At 41.1% G+C, this 18,840-nt stretch overlaps 1 protein-coding gene across 2 annotated transcripts in view; it reads right to left on the reverse strand.

The window, feature by feature from the left end:
• The window catches only part of ARHGAP22 (Rho GTPase activating protein 22), a 158,261-nt gene that overhangs the window by 125,934 nt on the left and 13,487 nt on the right, over positions 1-18,840 (reverse strand). For both annotated transcript variants that reach the window (XM_052798981.1, XM_052798980.1), the window contains exon 2: positions 12,787-12,986. In XM_052798981.1, coding sequence (XP_052654941.1) covers positions 12,787-12,986 — 200 coding nt within the window. The remainder of the gene's footprint in view (positions 1-12,786; positions 12,987-18,840) is intronic.

Here is an 18,840-nt window from a genome sequence, read left to right on the forward strand (position 1 = left end):
TTGGAGAAACCACTGTAATAAACCAAGGAGCCAGCTTGTATTAAATGTAAATGAATTAAGTTTTACTCTTTTCTTTGAACATAGAACATTCAAAAACTATTACAAATAAATTACCACAACAGTAATGCTTAAGATAGAAAATACTTCAGCTAGGAAATAAGCTCCGAGTCATAGAGGTTTACAAGTTCGCATTCCAGTTCTGACAACCCACCCTATTTAAATGACTTGCTGCTTTGAAAGTATCTGTTCATCGCAGACTGAAAGTGTCTCACAAGTACTCAAATCTGTTCTTCGCAAAACAGAACTCAACCTGCCATGTTACTACAGATTCAGCAACCTGCTTCCATGTTTTGCCATCCCTCAGTGGCATCAGGCTATAGACCTGCATTTAGTTCCTTTTGACAAGCCAGATCAACATTCTAGAGCCCTGTCATCCAGAACTCATGAAACTCTACTCCAGTTAATCACATATTGCAGGTCAGTGCATAGTCAAAAGGTAGAAATGCAAGACACCCTGAATTTGAGTATTCATAGTTGTATTGGTTTTGTGTGGCAAGGTTTTGGTAGCAGGGGGGGTTACAGGGGTGGCTTCTGTAAGAAGCTGCTGGAAGCTTCCCCTGTGTTTGAGAGAGCCCTTACCAGCCGGCTCTAAGACGGACCCACCGCCGGCCAAGCCAATCAGCGATAGTGGTAACGCCTCTGTGATAACATTTTTAAGAAGGAAAAAAACTTGGGACGGAGGTATTCGGCAGCCGGAGAGAGGAGTGAGAACATGTAAGAGAAATAACCCTGTGGACACCAAGGTCAGTGAAGAAGGAGGGGGAGGAGATGCTCCAGGCGCCGGAGCAGAGATTCCCCTGCAGCCCGTGGGGAAGACCATGGTGAGGCAGGCTGTCCCCCTGCAGTCCATGGAGGTCCACGGTGGAGCAGATATCCACCTGCAGCCCGTGGAGGACCCCACGCCGGAGCAGGTGGGTTCCCGAAGGAGACTGTGACCCCATGGGAACCCCGCGCTGGAGCAGGTTCCTGGCAGGACCTGCGGATCTGTGGAGAGAGGAGCCCACGGAGCAGGTTTTCTGGCAGGACTTGTGACCCCATGGGGGGCCCACGCTGGAGCAGTCTGTGCCTGAAGGACTGCACACCGTGGAAAGGACCCATGCTGGAGCAGTTCGTGAAGAACTACAGCCCGTGGGAAGGACCCACGTTGGAGAAGTTCGTGGAGGACTGTCTCCCGTGGGTGGGACCCCACGCTGGAGCAGGGGAAGAGTGTGATGAGTCCTCCCCCTGAGGAGGATGAAGCGGCAGAAAATAACGTGTGATGAACTGACCGTAAACCCCATCCCCGTCCCCCTGTGCCGCTGGGGGGTTGGTAGAGAATCCGGGAGTGAAGTTGTGCCCGGGAAGAATGGAGGGGTGGAGGGAAGGTGTTCTGAGATTTGGTTTTATTTCTCATTACCCTACTCCAGTTGATTTGTAATAAATCGAGTTAATTTTCCCCAAACTGAGTCTGTTTTGCTCATGACGGTAATTGGTGAGTGATCTCTCCTATCCTTATCTCGACCCACAAGCTCTTTGTTATATTTTCTCTCCCCTGTCCAGCTGAGAAGGAGGGGGAGTGATAGAACGGCTCTGGTGGGCACCTGGCGTCCAGCCAGGGTTAACCCATCACAATAGTCTATAGAACAACAAATATTACTCTATATCCAACAGATCTGCATCACCATCCCAGTGTTGCTAGGTTCAGCAATTAAAAAATTAAAAAATTAAAAAAAAAAAAAAAAATCAAAAAATAAAAGTTCCAGAAGCAAAATTACCCTGACCACATTGCATATATGCTGAATGTTCAACAGTGTGGACTATTACTGATCCATTTACAGAATGTAAAAGCAAAAACGATCATGAAAAAACCCCAAACGAAACACTCTGAAACAAGTCAGATTTTGCATTGAAGCATTCAGTTTAGCTATCCTTGGTTTTGCTTTGAGGAAATTGTGTATTTACATTTCTATCTCAATTTTGTTTCCTTGCATTTAAAAAAATAAAAATTCTGTGCTTCATGTAACAGCAAAAGATGGGATTGGATGTGTTGTAGCATATTGTAAAGTTCTTCATAACACATTTGAGAAATCAAGATTTGAAAGGGGAAAGAAAAACCTGAATGATGACAGCAGGGACAGCTCAGAAGAGCCAGAGGAGTTCAGCCAAACTCTGCAAGGGGCCAAAGCCAGCACCTGCTAGCTCCACAAAGCATCCTAGAGGGGAAGAGTAAAGTGTTAAAGTGGACATTATATATTTCTGTGTGCATTCTGTCCACAAAAAACAACAGCTGCCTGATGCTGGTAGCTAGAGCAATCTGGGAGCAGAGCATTCTGAAACCAGTGAAAGACTATTAAATACTCCTGGTTCTAGGCTACTCAGCCCAGAAATTTATTATTTGCCAGGAGATACAATAAGAAGGAAAAACATGGAAGATAGAAGTCAACTTTTATTTGAAAAAAGGAAAAAAGGCAATCAAAAGAGATATTAAACAGAAAGCTACACATGCTATCCAGCAGTACCTTCCCCTGTGCCCCATTCTGCAATAGGCTGTGCAGCCCAAAACAGCATCATGCAGCCCCACTGGGCAGACATTTGTCTCCTTTCCTGCTGCAGTCCCTGCAAAATATGGATGTTGCAACTTGCACAGGTGCTCTTCTCCAGGAGCAAGGAAGGAGAAGGGTTGGACCTGAATGACACTCTCCTTCCTCCCTTTCCTCTACTGAAGGAAACAAGGAGCATTGCCCACCAGAATGCCAGAGCAGAGCTGCTGTGCCTATGTGGTCAGCTGGGGAGTGGGTAAAGGGCTGAACTAGATGAGGATGGGGCATATAGGCAGAGAAGTACCTCTCTGCAGTGTAACCTCCACCATGAAGTCCCAGCTTCTAAGTAAGATCAGATCACCTGTGGAACAGGAATTTCTAAATGGATCAAGTCTCCCCTTCCACATAACTCTGACCCCTTGTCTAAAAGGACAAAGTACTTTTGATATCAGCATCCTGGAAAATTAAAGCGATACCATCAATTACTACCATAGCTAAACTGTCTTCTCCCAGAAAGCAAAGAGCAAATTTCCCAAGCATATCTCCCAAGCAAATTAAAGCTCTGTGCACAGTGCAACTCATGAGATTCATGCGAAGTAGAGGTAGTCTCATGGAACATTTTGTCAGCCAGGAACAAGGACCAAGCAGTGATCAAGTGAACACAGCATTATTTTCAAAGACAGGACCCTGAACCTTGCTTTTACCCAAGCAGCCTCAAATTTTGGCTTGAGCAGGAAGATTGCTTTTCTCAGTCTGGTTTCTATCAGGTAGTTCTCTGAAACAAAAATGGTTTAACTGGATGTACTAAGAGGTCCATTCTCCCTCTGCATCTCTTCTTCATACTGAACGCACAAGTTTTAAAGTAGTTTCATAGCATTCTCCTAAGGACACCATATTCAAGAGGTAAAATGATCAAAAAAACCTGTTAAATGTAAGCATCTGCTTGCTTTACCACAGACCAAAGTTCCCAGAAGAGAGGTGAGAAAAAGAAGTAGCTCCTATGTCAACCTGAGGCTGAAGCACAAGGGAAGGCACATGGATAGATGGAAGTGTCACAATTCTTTGTTTTGTCTTTAAAAAAGCTTCTTTATGAAAAACAGACCCTGAAGTTTTAATACTGCACACAGAAATTCAAACCCTTTCCGCTTCTAGGAGTATATGGAACGTCCCTAGGGAAATGGTGAAATGGCAGCACAAGCAGAAGAAAAATAAAATATCTAAGTTGCACAATTGAAACCAGAAAGGATTTCAGAATAGCTTAAGACAAGAATGCCAAGAAGCCACAACAAAGGACCCTGAAAAAAATCACAAAGTTGGCTAAAAAAAAAAAAAAAAAAAAGAGCTCTTAAGGTAATTTTGTTGGTTTAACTTAAATTTGGTGGTTTTGCATTCTCAGCTGTAAATTTACATTTTCAGGTCATTATCTTATTAACAGAAGCTAGAATTGTACATATAGCAATAAAAACTAATATGGTATCAGTTGATTCCAGCTGATTAGACTTTCAGAGCTTCAGGTACCACTTGAAAGCTGGCAATAGCTATTTTCTGTCAGAAGATGTAATCCTCTTAAATGCTAACAGCTGCTTTTCTTTGGGGACTAATTTACATTTTGCAGAAAGAAAAGTTGTTAAAGAGACAGCAACTCACTCTATCTCTTCCTTTAAGGTACAGTCCTCTCTTAAGAAGCCCTCCAAGCAAATCCAGCCAGTCTCAAAATGGGCAGTGCCTACAATCCAGCACAAAATAAAAGTTAGGCCTTCCTTATCCATTAGTACAAGGCAAGCATAAATCCCCATTTGAAACAGTTACCTAAACCTCAAATTTATAATCAAGCAGAACTCAGGACCCTGAATCAAGCCCTGTGTTACTCCAGAAAAAGGCACTTTTTTGTGGAGGGTTCTTTCCCTAAGCATGCATTAGTAAACTTGGCAAATACATAAAATCAGGTCACACATATTTTAGGCAAAACCCAATGATATATAAGCTAGCTTTTTGCTATTTTATAGCATGGAATGGTGAAGATGTACAGCAGTACATACAGACCAGGAGATTCAGAATGTATTTACAGTGAAGAAGAACAGGAGCAGTTCACAGAAAAGTGCTGTCATACTAAAGAGTTTCAGAAAGCCCATCTTTCTGCAGGAAACTGAAGTCAGTGATGAAGTCAAAAGGTTAAACCAAAACCTCACAATGCAGTGCCTTCCAGAAGTTGTAATTTGCATGCCTCAGGTCACCCTTCTCCTGAAACAAAACTAAGCAAATGGACCTTCTCCATGCTTGATGCATCATATGGTACAATGTCACCTGCCCCCCTTCAGTGACACACACCTTTGGTACACAAGGGTGATGTTTACTCTAGAAGAGATTAGAGAGGCATAAATTGCTTGAACTAACACGCTAAAGCATTTCCCAGTCAGAATACATTTCCTTTTTGATCCTTTTCAGAACATATTCAATTTCATATATTCTGTAGAAAGCTCTCATTGAAGTGACTTGTTTCTTATTCTCATTCTCATTTTAACCAGCTTTGATGAAATGGAGAAGAGGAAGTTCACTGTGTAGCAGAGCTCATTTAAAAAAACAAAACAACAAACAAAAACCAAACAAACCCCCACAGAAACACAACCACAGGCACAGGACAGTGGAAAGAATGCAGGACCTGCTGCAGCCACAGTGGCAATGGGGACCATACACCAGTAGAGCTACTTTGTCCTTACCAGTGTGCACCTCTTTCAGCTGTGCAATGAAGTTGCAACAAGTTGAGCTGATCACATAACAACTGGAAGAAGAGTAGGGAAATAAGAGAACTAGAAGAATGATTTTTCAGAAAGATAAATTGAGGGATGCTCACTCTACCTATAAAAGCAAGAAAACCCTGCAACCTAGACCCATCTCTGGTAAGTATTTTTAGGTCATAGGTGTATATATAGCAAAGATCTTCAGATCAGCTTCTTGCACATTTCTCTCCACACGTGAGCAAATCGTGCTGAGCTCTTCTATCTTATATAACCAGTCCTTTTAGGGGACAAAACGCTTCTCCAGAGGGTAACGGAGTACCTAGCTCACAGCTGTCCAATCTGTCTGGCACAGAGCTGACAAGGTAGAAAAAAAACCCAATTCATCTTAGCAGGGAGGGTGTATCAGTTCTGACAGTTGCTGTCACTGGTAGAAAGCCATTACTAAATTTAAACAGATTGATGCGTCCTTGTCTAGCAGCCACTCAGACTGCATTAGCAATCTTGCTTGGGAAGTAAATTAATGATGGATTAAATCAGTTTAAATACCCCAAGGTCTAACTTGATATATGCCAAAGCATGCCCCAGAAATAAACTTCAATTCATGACTACATTATTCCCCCCTCCCTCCCTCAGGCCTTGGGAGCCTGAGATGGCTGAACAGCTCAAGGGGCGGGCAGTAGGTTACAGACCTTCCAGTAAGCCAGAGGTTCAAATCCAATTTTTGATGATAGCATCACTTTGCTCCCTTTTGGGGCCTTGGTGCTTTGAGGGAGAATCTTAAGAGGACAAGTGTTCATACCTTAAAGGTATTACTGTAGTCCTCCCTAAAAAGACCAATTGAGAAGCCCTGCCCTGTACCAGGCTCTGGTAAAGAAAAGCTGTGATACAGGAAACGTTAAGTGGAAAGCTTCCTTTTCTTGACTGAGTCCTTCGACAAACACAATTGGTACCAGAACACTGATCATCCTAATTGTCATACCATTTCCTTTAACACAGCACTTCAGTCACTGTTACAGATGTTTACAAGATGGGAGGGGGGCTCAAATCTGCCCTCAGGTATGCATTTCTGAATTCAGGCCAAGGACAATAAACTGACTACATGAACATCTTGATTTTAGCTGAACATGGAAAGAAATTTCTGCAACAGCTTTATACCAATGCATTATCTCTGACCCCGAATTCTAAGGATCAAATAGCCCAAGGTAACCCACAACCAGACTTAGCCTTTGTCTCAGTGAAAGAGATAGAAGTCAAATTGCCTCATATTTGAAGCAGGCTAAGGATAGACCCCACAGTTCAACTGGTAAGTCAATTGTTGTCTCAGATCCTCACATCTCAGGCCAGGAATAGAGCGCAAAATGACAGAGGAAGCTTTCCTAGGTGTTTGTGAAGAACTTTCCCACAGCTACACAAAAATGAACTTGTAGAAGAGCTCCCTTACCTCTGTTGTTCATCATCTAGACACTCAATAATAGTTGTGTCAACAATAGACAAAAAAGGTGACTTGCTGGCCAGCAGACATTCCTGCATCAGCTATACTCAAGACTTCTTTGAAACCTCAAGGGCCAAAAAGCCAACCTGTCACTCCAGCCACAGCAAATGATCCTTTCCAGAGACTCATTCTCAAACTGGCACTTTGGATCACAAAGTAGATCTACTGTGCCACAGGACATACCCAACTACAAGTTTGCTGCATTATGCCAATCTAACAACTAAGTTGTCTGCATCACAATTCTTCTGTCTATAAGATACTGACAATGTCCCTGTAACTGCAGCTGCTTCCACAAAAGGAACCTAAGCCTATAGAATTAGTTCAAGATCTTGGAAAAAGAGTCGTATAAATAAAAAGGTGCTATTTTTTTTTTTTCAAAGAGAATTTGCATCTAAGTTATATTTGAATGGCAGAAGAATGAAGACTATTGCATCCAAACCCATCACTGGAGATGTACTCTGCATATTTCAGGCTGGAGAAATGTCAGAACAGCTACGCTGGTGTCAGTGGTTGAGAGGAACAACCACTGAATATTTTAAAGATGGAAACCAGCTGGAGAAGTAGTGAAGGCTAAGAATACAATTTTCTTTTCCCCTCTCTCACTCCATAGGAACGTCAACACTAGCCTTTTTTCTGGAAGCATCATGTTAATTAAAGCCACTGAGCAATATGGAGGGGAAAAAAAAAAAAAAGAAAAATACAGTATTAACAACATGTAGTAGTTAACCATGGATGCACTGAGCTCACTCATTTTCAAGAAAAGTTACTTGACTTGTTATCATTTAAGCCCATGCACTTCTTACTACAATCAGTTAACATCCTGATACTTGCAAAATTACTGCTATGCAATCACTTCTCCACTCCAAGTGACAGGAAAAGGGTCTGTTCTTAGACCACTGGAAAAAAGTTTAAGGATCTGGCATTCCTGAGCTTCATCAATATCTGAGAACACTATAAATAAAACAGCCACTTTCTGGAGCTGTGTAAGCTTCAGACTGTTCTGTAGATTTTAAGGGCAGAAGAGATTAGCAGGATATCTAGCCTGAGCTACCACTAATGCACTAGCAACCCTGCTCTTTTTGCTGGTTTACATTCTTCCTAGGCTCAGAGCAAATATTAACATTCTGCGTACTTTATACTTTTTTGAAAGAAAGGAAGAAGTGAATGCAGATTCTGAGAGAAAAAAAACAACTCACACCTTAATATTCATCTCTCCTGTGTTCTTGACACTCTCAGATTTCCACCTCTCCAAATAGAAAGAAAAACCTTACTTCCTTCTCAAGTAAGATTCCACCTGAATTTATGCAACGGTCCATTTTTGTCACAGTGCATTTTTTTGGAAAAGAATGGGAAGTTTCTCACTAACACTACTGGAACTAGATTGTGTTTGGGGGAACATTTTGTGAATAGCAGCCCTTAAAAAATTCTAAAGTCAGTACTGGGAAATGAACGGCAGATTTCCAAAGCTGAATACATGTCAAGAAACCTCTAAACTAAGGCTGTAACAGATTTCTGTATTTTTTTCAGTCAAGGTATACCTACAAATCACACTGGACCAGAGGGTTACAGGAGCACCTAAAGGTATGAGTAACAGCAACAGTCCAGCCTGCATATTGCTGATGGAGTAGATGGAACACTTGGTATTTCAAAGATTTTCCAGGTGTTGGCTGTCTGTTTCTGCTGGGAAAAAAACCAAACCAAAACAAAATCCTCTTCATTAGCAGCTAATAATCTCCACAATAACTTGAAGAAGGATGAAATTCCAGTCTGTTTCATATGTTAGTACAGCTTTGCTCCTTCACCGTGCAAAGCGCACCCTAGATTGGAAAAAGAAAACAGCCTGCCACTAGGTGGATTTTACTGACAAGAAATGCTCAGAAAACTTGTGGATAGTCTGAGAGGACAGAGATGTGCAGGCTCGTGCAGACCCATTGGAGAAGAGGGAAAAATGTCAAAATGTCCCACTATTACTAGGTATTAACTAACAGCTAATTAATTCCCATTACCAACCTCAATGAGTATTCTCCAGGTACCCAGTGTAATGAATAAAAATGTTCACTGAGTTTGTGTCTTATGACCCCCCTTCATATTACACATGCAGCTGCCTTGGTACTCTCACTTCTCCTTTTGAGTGTCCCATTATAAAGTCTGTTATGTGGAGATCACATTGTTGTTACCTCTGTTCACTGACTAGAATAGAGTCTGTTCTAATCCTCTAGTAGGCTCTCCAGGTAGTGCCACAGAACAGAGTGTCAGGGCTCAGTTCCTGTCCCCTACCTACTGAAAAGGTAAAACTGTGGAAGGACACAAAGTAGGAGGGTACTTAGCAAAGTTCATACCGAGTGGTTTATCTAGAACAGTTGTGAGTTTTAAAATGGAGGAAAAACAAGTCAACAGAACAGAATAAACTTTCAGTACTCTTCCCTCCAATCCTATTGTCCTACATTTTGACTTCGAAGTTCACTGAAATTAGAAGACACGCTGAAGGCATTCCGAAGATAACAGGAAAACACTGGAAAGGGAACATGATAAAGTTGCAGATGCATCACAAATTATTCCAAAATGGTACAGAAAACTATCATATACAACATCATCTTTAGAGTCCAGTGGCTAGAACACATTCTAGAAAATTCTGCTGTTTTCTAGAGTGCAAAATTCAAGCCCACTGCAGATGCACTAAAGCATTTTATCATACCAAGTCAATACTGAAAGAAAGGTTAATGAATTAGCTGCAGAGTAACTTCTGTTCCCCTGGAAATTGGGGAGAAGCGCATGCTACCTCCTATCCTGGGAATAGGAACAAACCCAAAGCTACTTTAAAAACCCACAAATATATTGACAGACTTAGTAGGAGCATCAAAAGCTCTTTGCAGGTCAGTCCTCCCTTCCCCCTTTCCTCATGGGGGCACCTGAGAAAGTACTCAAGAAAAGCAACGGCTGCAAGTTCACCCTCTAACCTTTGGCACAGAACTCAGTCTGATAGAGTGGACCGTGCAACTACAACTATGTCATATGGCACACAAACACACACACCTTCAACAGTACTCAACCCATTAAGACCACAGAATAACTCCTCTTCACTCCAGTAAGTCTATGCCATTCTCCTGTCATTAGATTACAGCTCCATCTTTTCAGCATTATTTTCAAGGAAGGAATATCTACAATTCCCTCTATGGACCTGGAAGCACAGGTTTTCATAAAAATGGGCAACACAACATCCATAAACAAAAAGACATTGTTTAGGGTTTCTCTTTTGAAACATTATGGCATAAATCTCACTCGACTCTGCCAGATAAACAATAAGAATATGACCCTCTTCCAGAATACACATAAATAATCAAGTAGGCAGAAGATCAATGGGAATTTTAGTGAAGCTATTGATTTAGTTTTTGCACACAAGCTTTCAGGCCATACTTAACATTTAAAACAAAGATTTAAAAGAAGCATGAGTATCTTTGGAGCTGAAGGAAGTTAGGGATTAATATCAACTGATGAAAATATCTACATGGCCTGTAACAAAGATCTCCCAGGGCCACAGCTGTCTTCCTAAGCCATGTGGGCATTCCTGTACCATTGTCCCTTCATTCCAGAGAATCCCAAGCAATAGCTATCTACAGGTTCCAAAAGTACATTTCACCTGTGGGATGCATACAGTCCTAGCTGAAGTCGATGTGAATCCTAGTTTGCAACTGTTACAAGAATAGTCAGGACATGGTCCTGTATCACCCTATACAAATTAGCTTCCCCCAGTGATAAATGTACAGCAACCCTGTCGCCCAAAAGGGACAGGGTTAAAGAAATCCTTTCCAACATGACTACCTGAGGCAGCTCCTTCCTCGTCACATTCACTGATACAGTTCAGAAGTGCCCAGCTCTCCCCATGCGCTGTATAGGAAGATAAGGTGCTTGTCTTAAAAGTGCAAAATCCAGCTGTTTCTTGCAGAGTCCTGAGCAACAACAGGTTACATCATCGAGTTCAAGCCTCTCTAGCCTTCACACAGCACGCTATCCATAATGATGGACCAAATTCCTGATTAGGTAAGTGCAAGACGTAAGATGCAGCCAACATCCTCGTGCATCTACCATGCATGTGTCAGGCTCATAGGGGGAAATTCACTTCCGTTCTCACTCTACAATGAAATTTATGTGTAAGAGTTAAGCACGCAGCTGTATCAAGCAGTTTAATAATAGGCTATAATGAGTGTGTGGATGGTGATGATATTACACAGGCTGTCTGTCACTCTGTAATGCTTGTACTGACTCATCAGGAGACAGCAGTACAGGGACACTGTCTGGCTTATTCAGTTATATTCCCTCTGTTCAATGACTCCGGTTAGAGGCCTGGCAGTCAAAACAATGACTACTTGAAATATGCTGCATAATATACTACAGCAACTAGGAAAGCCCTTAGCTCAGATGCTGCAAGAATATTTTACAGGTGTATTGAAGAACTTGAATAAGAAATTCTTCATCTCAGCTGTAAGCTTTGTCCCATCCTGTAGCACAGCACACACCCCCACTAAATGCTGTAGATATAGAATGGTCAGAGAAACAGAAAATCATCTTGAATTTAGTGCCAGGTCCAGACTGACAATTGCGAATGTCCTCTGCTCTGCATTTACCCTAGGTGCAGGAACACTGTCCTCTGAGAGCTTCTTTTAGAGAAACATATTTAATTGTAAGAAATTGGTGCTAGACCAGCAATACACTCACAAAAAGCAGGTGAGGCAGCAAGAAGTTAGTAAAAAATTCCATTAATTAATATTTGGCTTGAGAGACATACTTGTGCACTGTTCACTTTATTAAAAACTGTTTAAAATCTTCGCTACCAAAAAGTTGCAACTTAAAGACTTTGTGTGCCCATGGGAATGTTGCATGGTGACTGCCTACTATCCTTTATCACCAGCAAACTGCCCTACAGCTACTTGGCACATAGTTATTTACAATCTCCGAAGTCTTCTGTAAGAATAATCGTGCTTTGGAAAGCTTTCTTGCACACATTTGTCCCATGGACAAACTGATAACAGCTGATCTAAACTTACCATTTTAAGTAGCCCTACTGTGGTTCAATTTATTCAATTAACATTTAGTGGTTGGTATTAAATTATCTAACCAGTAGCTGACCTCTTCTCTCTTTGCTAGCTCCTAAACATTCTCATCCTCTCCCTTTTCTCTGTCCATTTTCTTTCCACAGTCTACTTTAGGATGGTTCTATGACACTGTCCAATACATATTGCACAGCAGGACTTAACCAGTGGTTTCCACCAGGAAAAGCGTTCTTCTTTTTCATTCATGCTCCATAAAGTCTAAAAGTTTTGATAAAGGCAAACTTCAGACAATTTAATTTTGTAGAAGGTCACATTGTGCCCCAGTCTGTTAAATTAGTTTTTGCTGTCAGACACGTACTCCTTCTTCCAGACACAGACAGCACATGGCCTTGCGTAAATTCTTTCTCCTCAAAATTTACATAGAAAAGCAGTAACTCCCAGGTGTATATAAAACACACTAAAACACATATTACAGCCCATTCAAGTCCTGCATGCTCACATATAACAAAACCTACATACTCTACCCACACAAGCTAGCCCTAAGCAGCTGGCTCACCTCTGCTTAACAATGGATTATTTGGGAGATAATGAGTCCCAGCTGACTAAGCAAGGTTTTTCACTCCTACCTCAGCAATCTGGAACTCCATAGTTCTTCCTGTCAAACTCCAGTCTCATAGATGACCATACTAAGATTTGGAGGTCAGCATGCCCTAGTGGGTAAATAAACACCTTCCAAACTTCTCCCAAGCTCTACTACTTGTCTGGGTAGTAGCTAAGTCTCCTTGCAATGTCTCTTGCCTTTGAACCTCCTTAAGTGTGTATGGTTTTGGCTAGGACAGAGAGCAACTGAAATGAGCTGTCAATCAAAGCAGTGACTGTGACCCACACAGAAGTCACAACCAATATGCCCTACAGTTCTCTAGTCATACCTGAGGTTTAGTTTCCTCTTCATCCTTATAATAGAAGAGCTGGTCCCCACGCAGCACAAACCACCGCTGCTGCCAGTTCTTCATAATGCTCCTTTGTTTCTTCAGCCAGCCACACTTGAGCACACGCTCTTGAGGGTTTGGAGAAGAAGGTCTGGAGGGAGGCCCAATCTGTTCACCCATCACCAAACTCTTTGACCGGGCTGAAAAAGCAATTACAGAGTAAATGAAACAAAGAAATAAGGATAAGAACACACAGAGAGGCTAAATAACTGTTACATACTTTCTTCTCAGACATGGACAGACCATTACATGCATGCTCCCTCTTCGAGTACATACATGTTTTTCAGGGCGTACACTCAAGTTCATGACAGTCAAACACAAGGCAAACATCAACCTTTTGGTACTGCTCACTCCAGCAACCTTCTAAGTGACTTGATACCTCCACTAAGGCTCCACTGCTCATACTGCCTTTCTTTGTGGCAAGTCATTACTGCCTGCCAGCTCTACAAGGGAATAATGATATTGCTCTCTCCTAAAGGGATATTTACCCAATGGGGATGTGTAAGTGTGGTGAGGGGGGACAGAAAAGAAGGAAGGAAAGAGTATAAGAAAATATTTTCACTCCACACACTACCACTACTGGGGTGATTAGCCAGTGAAACCAGCTGCCGCAGGGAAAAAAAATTCAAAACAAAGAAAAATTCAAAAAGGGATGTGTCGCATATAGATAACATAGCTATCCAGAATGATTAAAGTCACCTTGTTCTTCAGGGCTTTCTGACATTGAAGCAGAAAAACACAACAGAAATAAAAAAAGATAAAATAGAGAGAAAAAAACCCCATGTAAATCTCAGGAAAGGCTTCAGAATAAGTTTATCGCCCCTTCCTTCCTCCTCTTCTCCCACATGCCTGCAGTAAGAGTACTGAAGCTTGGGGCATTTAAAGCTAGTCTGGAGTAGCAGATAATGATTATATATTGCAGGCAGCAAGCCAGTCCTCTAGAATGGATAGGTTAGATGACCTCATAGGTCTTTTCCACCTCCACTTCCTTTGGATTTATGAAGTATCTTGTAATAATAGTTGTTTAGTATCTCATGTCATTTTCCTTTGTTAATGCTAACATGATCCCGTTCCTTCCCCTTTTCTACATTCAGCTAACTTAAAGCACAATTTATAATTGCCCACTTGAAACAGGGCTACAGATTACAGGCCAGTACCAGTAAATCTACATCACTGATGTCTTACATTAACACTGTAAACTGCTGCAGCTAAAAAACAGGCAAACTTCTTATTCAGGGATCCCTGATACACTACAGCTAAGTCAGCCTGTCACAACAAAGGGCAACCCTCTGCCTCTCAAAGTACTGTCTAGTTTTGCCTCTTTTGGGTTCAGACAATTAAAACATATGGCCTTGATGTTACCACCTAACTCTGGTGCCTCACCACACAGTGATGGAACTGACAACATATGCCAAAGAAAGAAAAATAAAGTGGAGGTAGTGGTTGGGGAATGAAAAAAAAAAAAAAAAAAATCACAATAGCAACATTAAACTTGATCCTATTTCTTCTCTTTCATGAAGCAAACTGCAATAGAAGGAGAGGCAGGTAACGGACTGAGGTCAGATCTTTGGAGAGCCTCCTCAGTGTAATCTAGTGAGGGAAAAATCACATTCATGTCTGTGATATAATCTACTTTGACCTTCCCCATAACCTAGCAGTCAGGCCATCATGTTCTGCTTCATAAAGAAATATAAACCCAGCACTTTTACACACTAAACACTTCTATCAGTGGAGGGCAGATCTGAATGGTACCACATCATCCATTACCAAAAAGTCTCAGTGACAGCAACCTCCACTTCTATGGTATCATATACTTCCTCCTCACCCAGGCTTAAAAATCCACTCACCTTTCCCGTAACCATCCAGTAGGCACTCAGACTGGCCCCCGACTTCCCAGTTTTATAGGCAGAAGGTAGCATCACTTTGTTAATCTTAAATTTCAGACTCAGTGAAAGCCCTGTCTGACAGGCAGAAGGGATTTTTTTTTTTTCCATTTCTCTGAACTGCTAAGGTAAGTTCTGCTACTCTCAACAGAACTGTGAATAACAGGTTTTGCCTTGTGCCTCAATCAAGAGAAATTAGGTTTCAACCTATAACCATTTCCTGCTGCAAGAAATTAAAGTTTTATTTTGGTTTTAGTTTCACTTTACAATTTAATTTAAAAGTTTAAATGTTATAAGAAGTCCTGATGCAGTATCATAGCTTTTTCAGAATAACACTTCTCTTATTTTTAACTGAAATACCTTGCTGAATTTAACCTGAGCACATATACAGCATTAGTCCTACATTAGTGAAGTTTACCAGCAAACTTTGGACTCGCTTAAGCAATCCAGCAGTCCTCAATTCTGATTTTTATGTAGCCAAAACAATTAAAAAAAAAATCTTAATACAGAATTCCCTTAAAATCAGGCTTTGATGTATCCTGGCTTATTCTCTAAGTTTACCCACTCTAGTCTGAGCTCTCACAGACAGGCATTTTCATTCCAACAAAATATATAAAGAACAGCTTTTCACCATGAAGCCAAGAACCTTATGCCTTAATATATCCCTTTCTGGCAACACAGTGCCCTCTAGCAGATGATTACAAAACATACCAGAACAACTTCATCTCCTCCCCCCGCCCCTCACCACTGCCAAGAAATGGTGGATCCTATTTCATATGCGTGTAGTAAGAAAACAATCTTTTCACATTTAAATCTCTACTGCAGAGGCCCATAAGGATTTAGCTGAAGGAACCGCCTCTGCCCTGTCCCAGGCCACATTTTACAACAAGGACCAAGATCCTGTCCCAGATTCTTTTCCACATTCACGTTACAATGTATGTTATTACAAGAACAAATATCCCAGGAATTTGCTTCTCCAAATGGAACTATGATGTTTCTTAGGCAACATCTTGGCTATTAACCTAACCAATTAGTCTAATAATACCAAAATCTATACTTCAGTAAGCACCTCAGCACTCTACAGATTAAATGTGCAACTCCTAGCAGTTTCCAGTTTTCCTGACTTGCATATAGCTACGTAAACCCTCTCCTACTTCACATCTCCTCCTAAAAAGAAGTTAGATTTATTTAACTGGAAATCTGCTACCTTTATTTTAACTTCTATATCAACACAGACCTCACAAAAAAACATCAAACATCTAGCTTTTGAATAACCCTAAGTATGTTATCTCTTACTTCCGTTCACACACCCTTTGGTGTTATTTGTACTTCTACCTAGTAATTACTTAGAGTGAAGAGTTAAGGCTTTCGTGATTGGCCGCTGGAGAATGTATATCTTCATATTTTTATTTTAAGCAGCACCATGTCTTAGTTGCAATGGTTGTTAATTCTTCATGCTGTCTTAGATTTCTATTTCCTTAGAGTTTCTAGTCATGACTATAATAGTTAATTTTATTAGGGAGATACTTAGCAACCTCATCTGTAAGTCAACAACATGGATCAGATAGAAATGTTTAGCTGGCTGTTAACAGCATTGATGTTTATATTGCATGCTCCACAGAATACAATAATTGCATAGAGGTCAGAAGGAAACTTTTCACAGATGAGCACAGCCTGCTTTTAAAGCAGCAGGTATCTCACACTACTTGGATCAAAATATCTGCTTTGATAATCTGACCCAGTACATCAAGCCCCTGATTCTTAACGGTAGATACGTACACTTAGTGCTCATCTATTTGACAGAATTAAGGAATTGGCAGAGCATAAGGAAGAAAACAAATCAATAAATCACTCACGACAACTCAGCAAGTACTTTACACGCTCGAGTTCTGATCCAGTAATGCCTTTTCAATACCACTCAGTTTGGTTTTGCTCTTCACTTTTTCATTAACTGATTATTGATTCAGCCATACACATAAGTTCTAAACAGAAATCACTGTAGAAAGGATTCAAGCTCTCCTTGGAAAAAGGTTTAGGATTCATTTGCATAGCACAGCAGTACTGAAATGCCAACTACAGCACATACCCACTCAGAAGCAGGGAAACAAGGCAATTACAGCACAGTAAGATTACAACAGACCAGGCAGACCCATATCCTCACTGGCCCCACAGGTGGCACTAACAATGAGGCAAGCCTGTTTTGGGGGATGGCAAATCATTAGAAGGCAAGAACCAGAATTGCAGACCTTGAAAATACTCCTGTGACCAGAAGCGACACCGGCATATGGAAGTTCTCATATCTAGATGAAGATGGGAGGAGGAATATGAAGCAAAGGCAGCAGGGTGACAATCAACGCCCATTGTGCAAATGCCCGGGCTACACTAAATAAGCTCCCCGTCCAAAAACCCACATTTGATTGCCATGTCTTTAATAGTAAACTCAAAGATTATCCTAAGGACCAGATGGACCAAATCAGATGGGGCCATGCTGCCATTCCTTACAGAGATAGCAATCCCTATCCCCATCCCAACTCAGCCCTGTCTAAAGCTACTATTTTTCCATTTCTCTTCCTTGCCCCATTAACAGAGCACCATACACTTCTACAAGACTTCCCCTGCAACCCAGACCTGCCTCCAAGCAACATGCACATTCCTGTTCTCATCACATCTATTTTCTACCCTAAGCATGCACATAACAAGAGACAACTTCTTCTCTTCCCTATCCATACTATCCCCCTTTCCTGAACTCAATACTGCCTGGCAACATTATACAATCTCTTCTGCTCTCTTTCTGCTGCTCACAGCTCTGAACATCACTACAGGTCTGAGCAATCAATAAGTACCTACTTAAATCAGGGACATGAAAATCAAGCAAGTCAATGCAACTCAATATCAATTAAAGTTGTAATCTTTTGAAGTTTCATAGGCAGTTAGCTTAAATCAATATAGCCATTATAATTGATGCTGGCTGACAAACTGTCCTACAGTGAAGGCACTTTGCTCTAGTGTTTCTTCAGTCTAATGACATAGTGACACTACGTATTATTTCTGATATACTGTTTGTTTAAAATTAAGTTAAAAACTAGCCACAAAGGGAAGTGGCTTCACATACTATAAACAATATTCTCAGTTGTTTTATTTAATTCAAACTTTGCCTCAAAAATGGATGCACTGAAAACACAAGAGTCACATGCCTTAGAAAAAGATACTGCATGTCCTTTCACCAAATCATAGGGAATAAAATACTTGGTTTAGATTTATTTTCTGTGTCTATTACACATTTGTGTTTGGATTTGATTGCTAAGATAGCACAGCCAGTGAGCACAAATGAAACCAAGACACTTCCTCAGCACAGTCTGAGAATTTAGAATCTTGAAACACAATAAGCAAAGAAATTAAAGGCAGAATGTCTGAAGTGGTTGGTGATGAGATGTGTTTAGGCAACTGGAAGGATATCAGTTACAAGAAACTGGCAAGGGCTTTGAGTTCCCTCAAGCCAAATAGAGTAGCAATCTGTATAGAGACAAAAGGGTGCTGCTACACAGCCACGTGGCTGCTCACATGTTGTGACCTGGAAGACACCACATTCAGAAACACTACCACAGGAGCAGGTTGTGCTCCATTACTTCTATTCAATAAAGCCACACCTGTCTATACTGAACATTTTATAGACCAAGACAATGTGCTGTGTTCTACTTCTTTACCTTGGTTTGTTTTTCTTTTAGCCGAAATAAAAATATGAAAGGATGTTTTGCTCTAGAAAATCATTCTTCATGGCCACCCACCAGATATTGCTGAAGAAAATGAAAGGAAAAATAAATGGGTCTGGAAACCCATAGCTTTTTCCAAGAGAAACCATACATGCATTATACTGGAAGCAGTTCTGTAACCTTGCTGCCCAACTGAAGAAAAAGCAAGGAGACAATTGGCTTTACATATGTTTGTCTAGTAACCTGTATTTTCTGCAATGGTTGGGGTACCAGACTGCACATACCAAAGCAGGTAGGCTTGCCAAGAAAAGATTCTGACAGTCTGAAGGAAGGATCTGTTTGTACAAATGTTTACTTGATATTAGCTTCCTACGAGAACAACTGCATTCCTGAAGGCTACT

Source organism: Harpia harpyja, chromosome 10 (assembly GCF_026419915.1).
Source record: "Harpia harpyja isolate bHarHar1 chromosome 10, bHarHar1 primary haplotype, whole genome shotgun sequence".
NCBI classification, from domain to species: Eukaryota; Metazoa; Chordata; class Aves; order Accipitriformes; family Accipitridae; genus Harpia; species Harpia harpyja.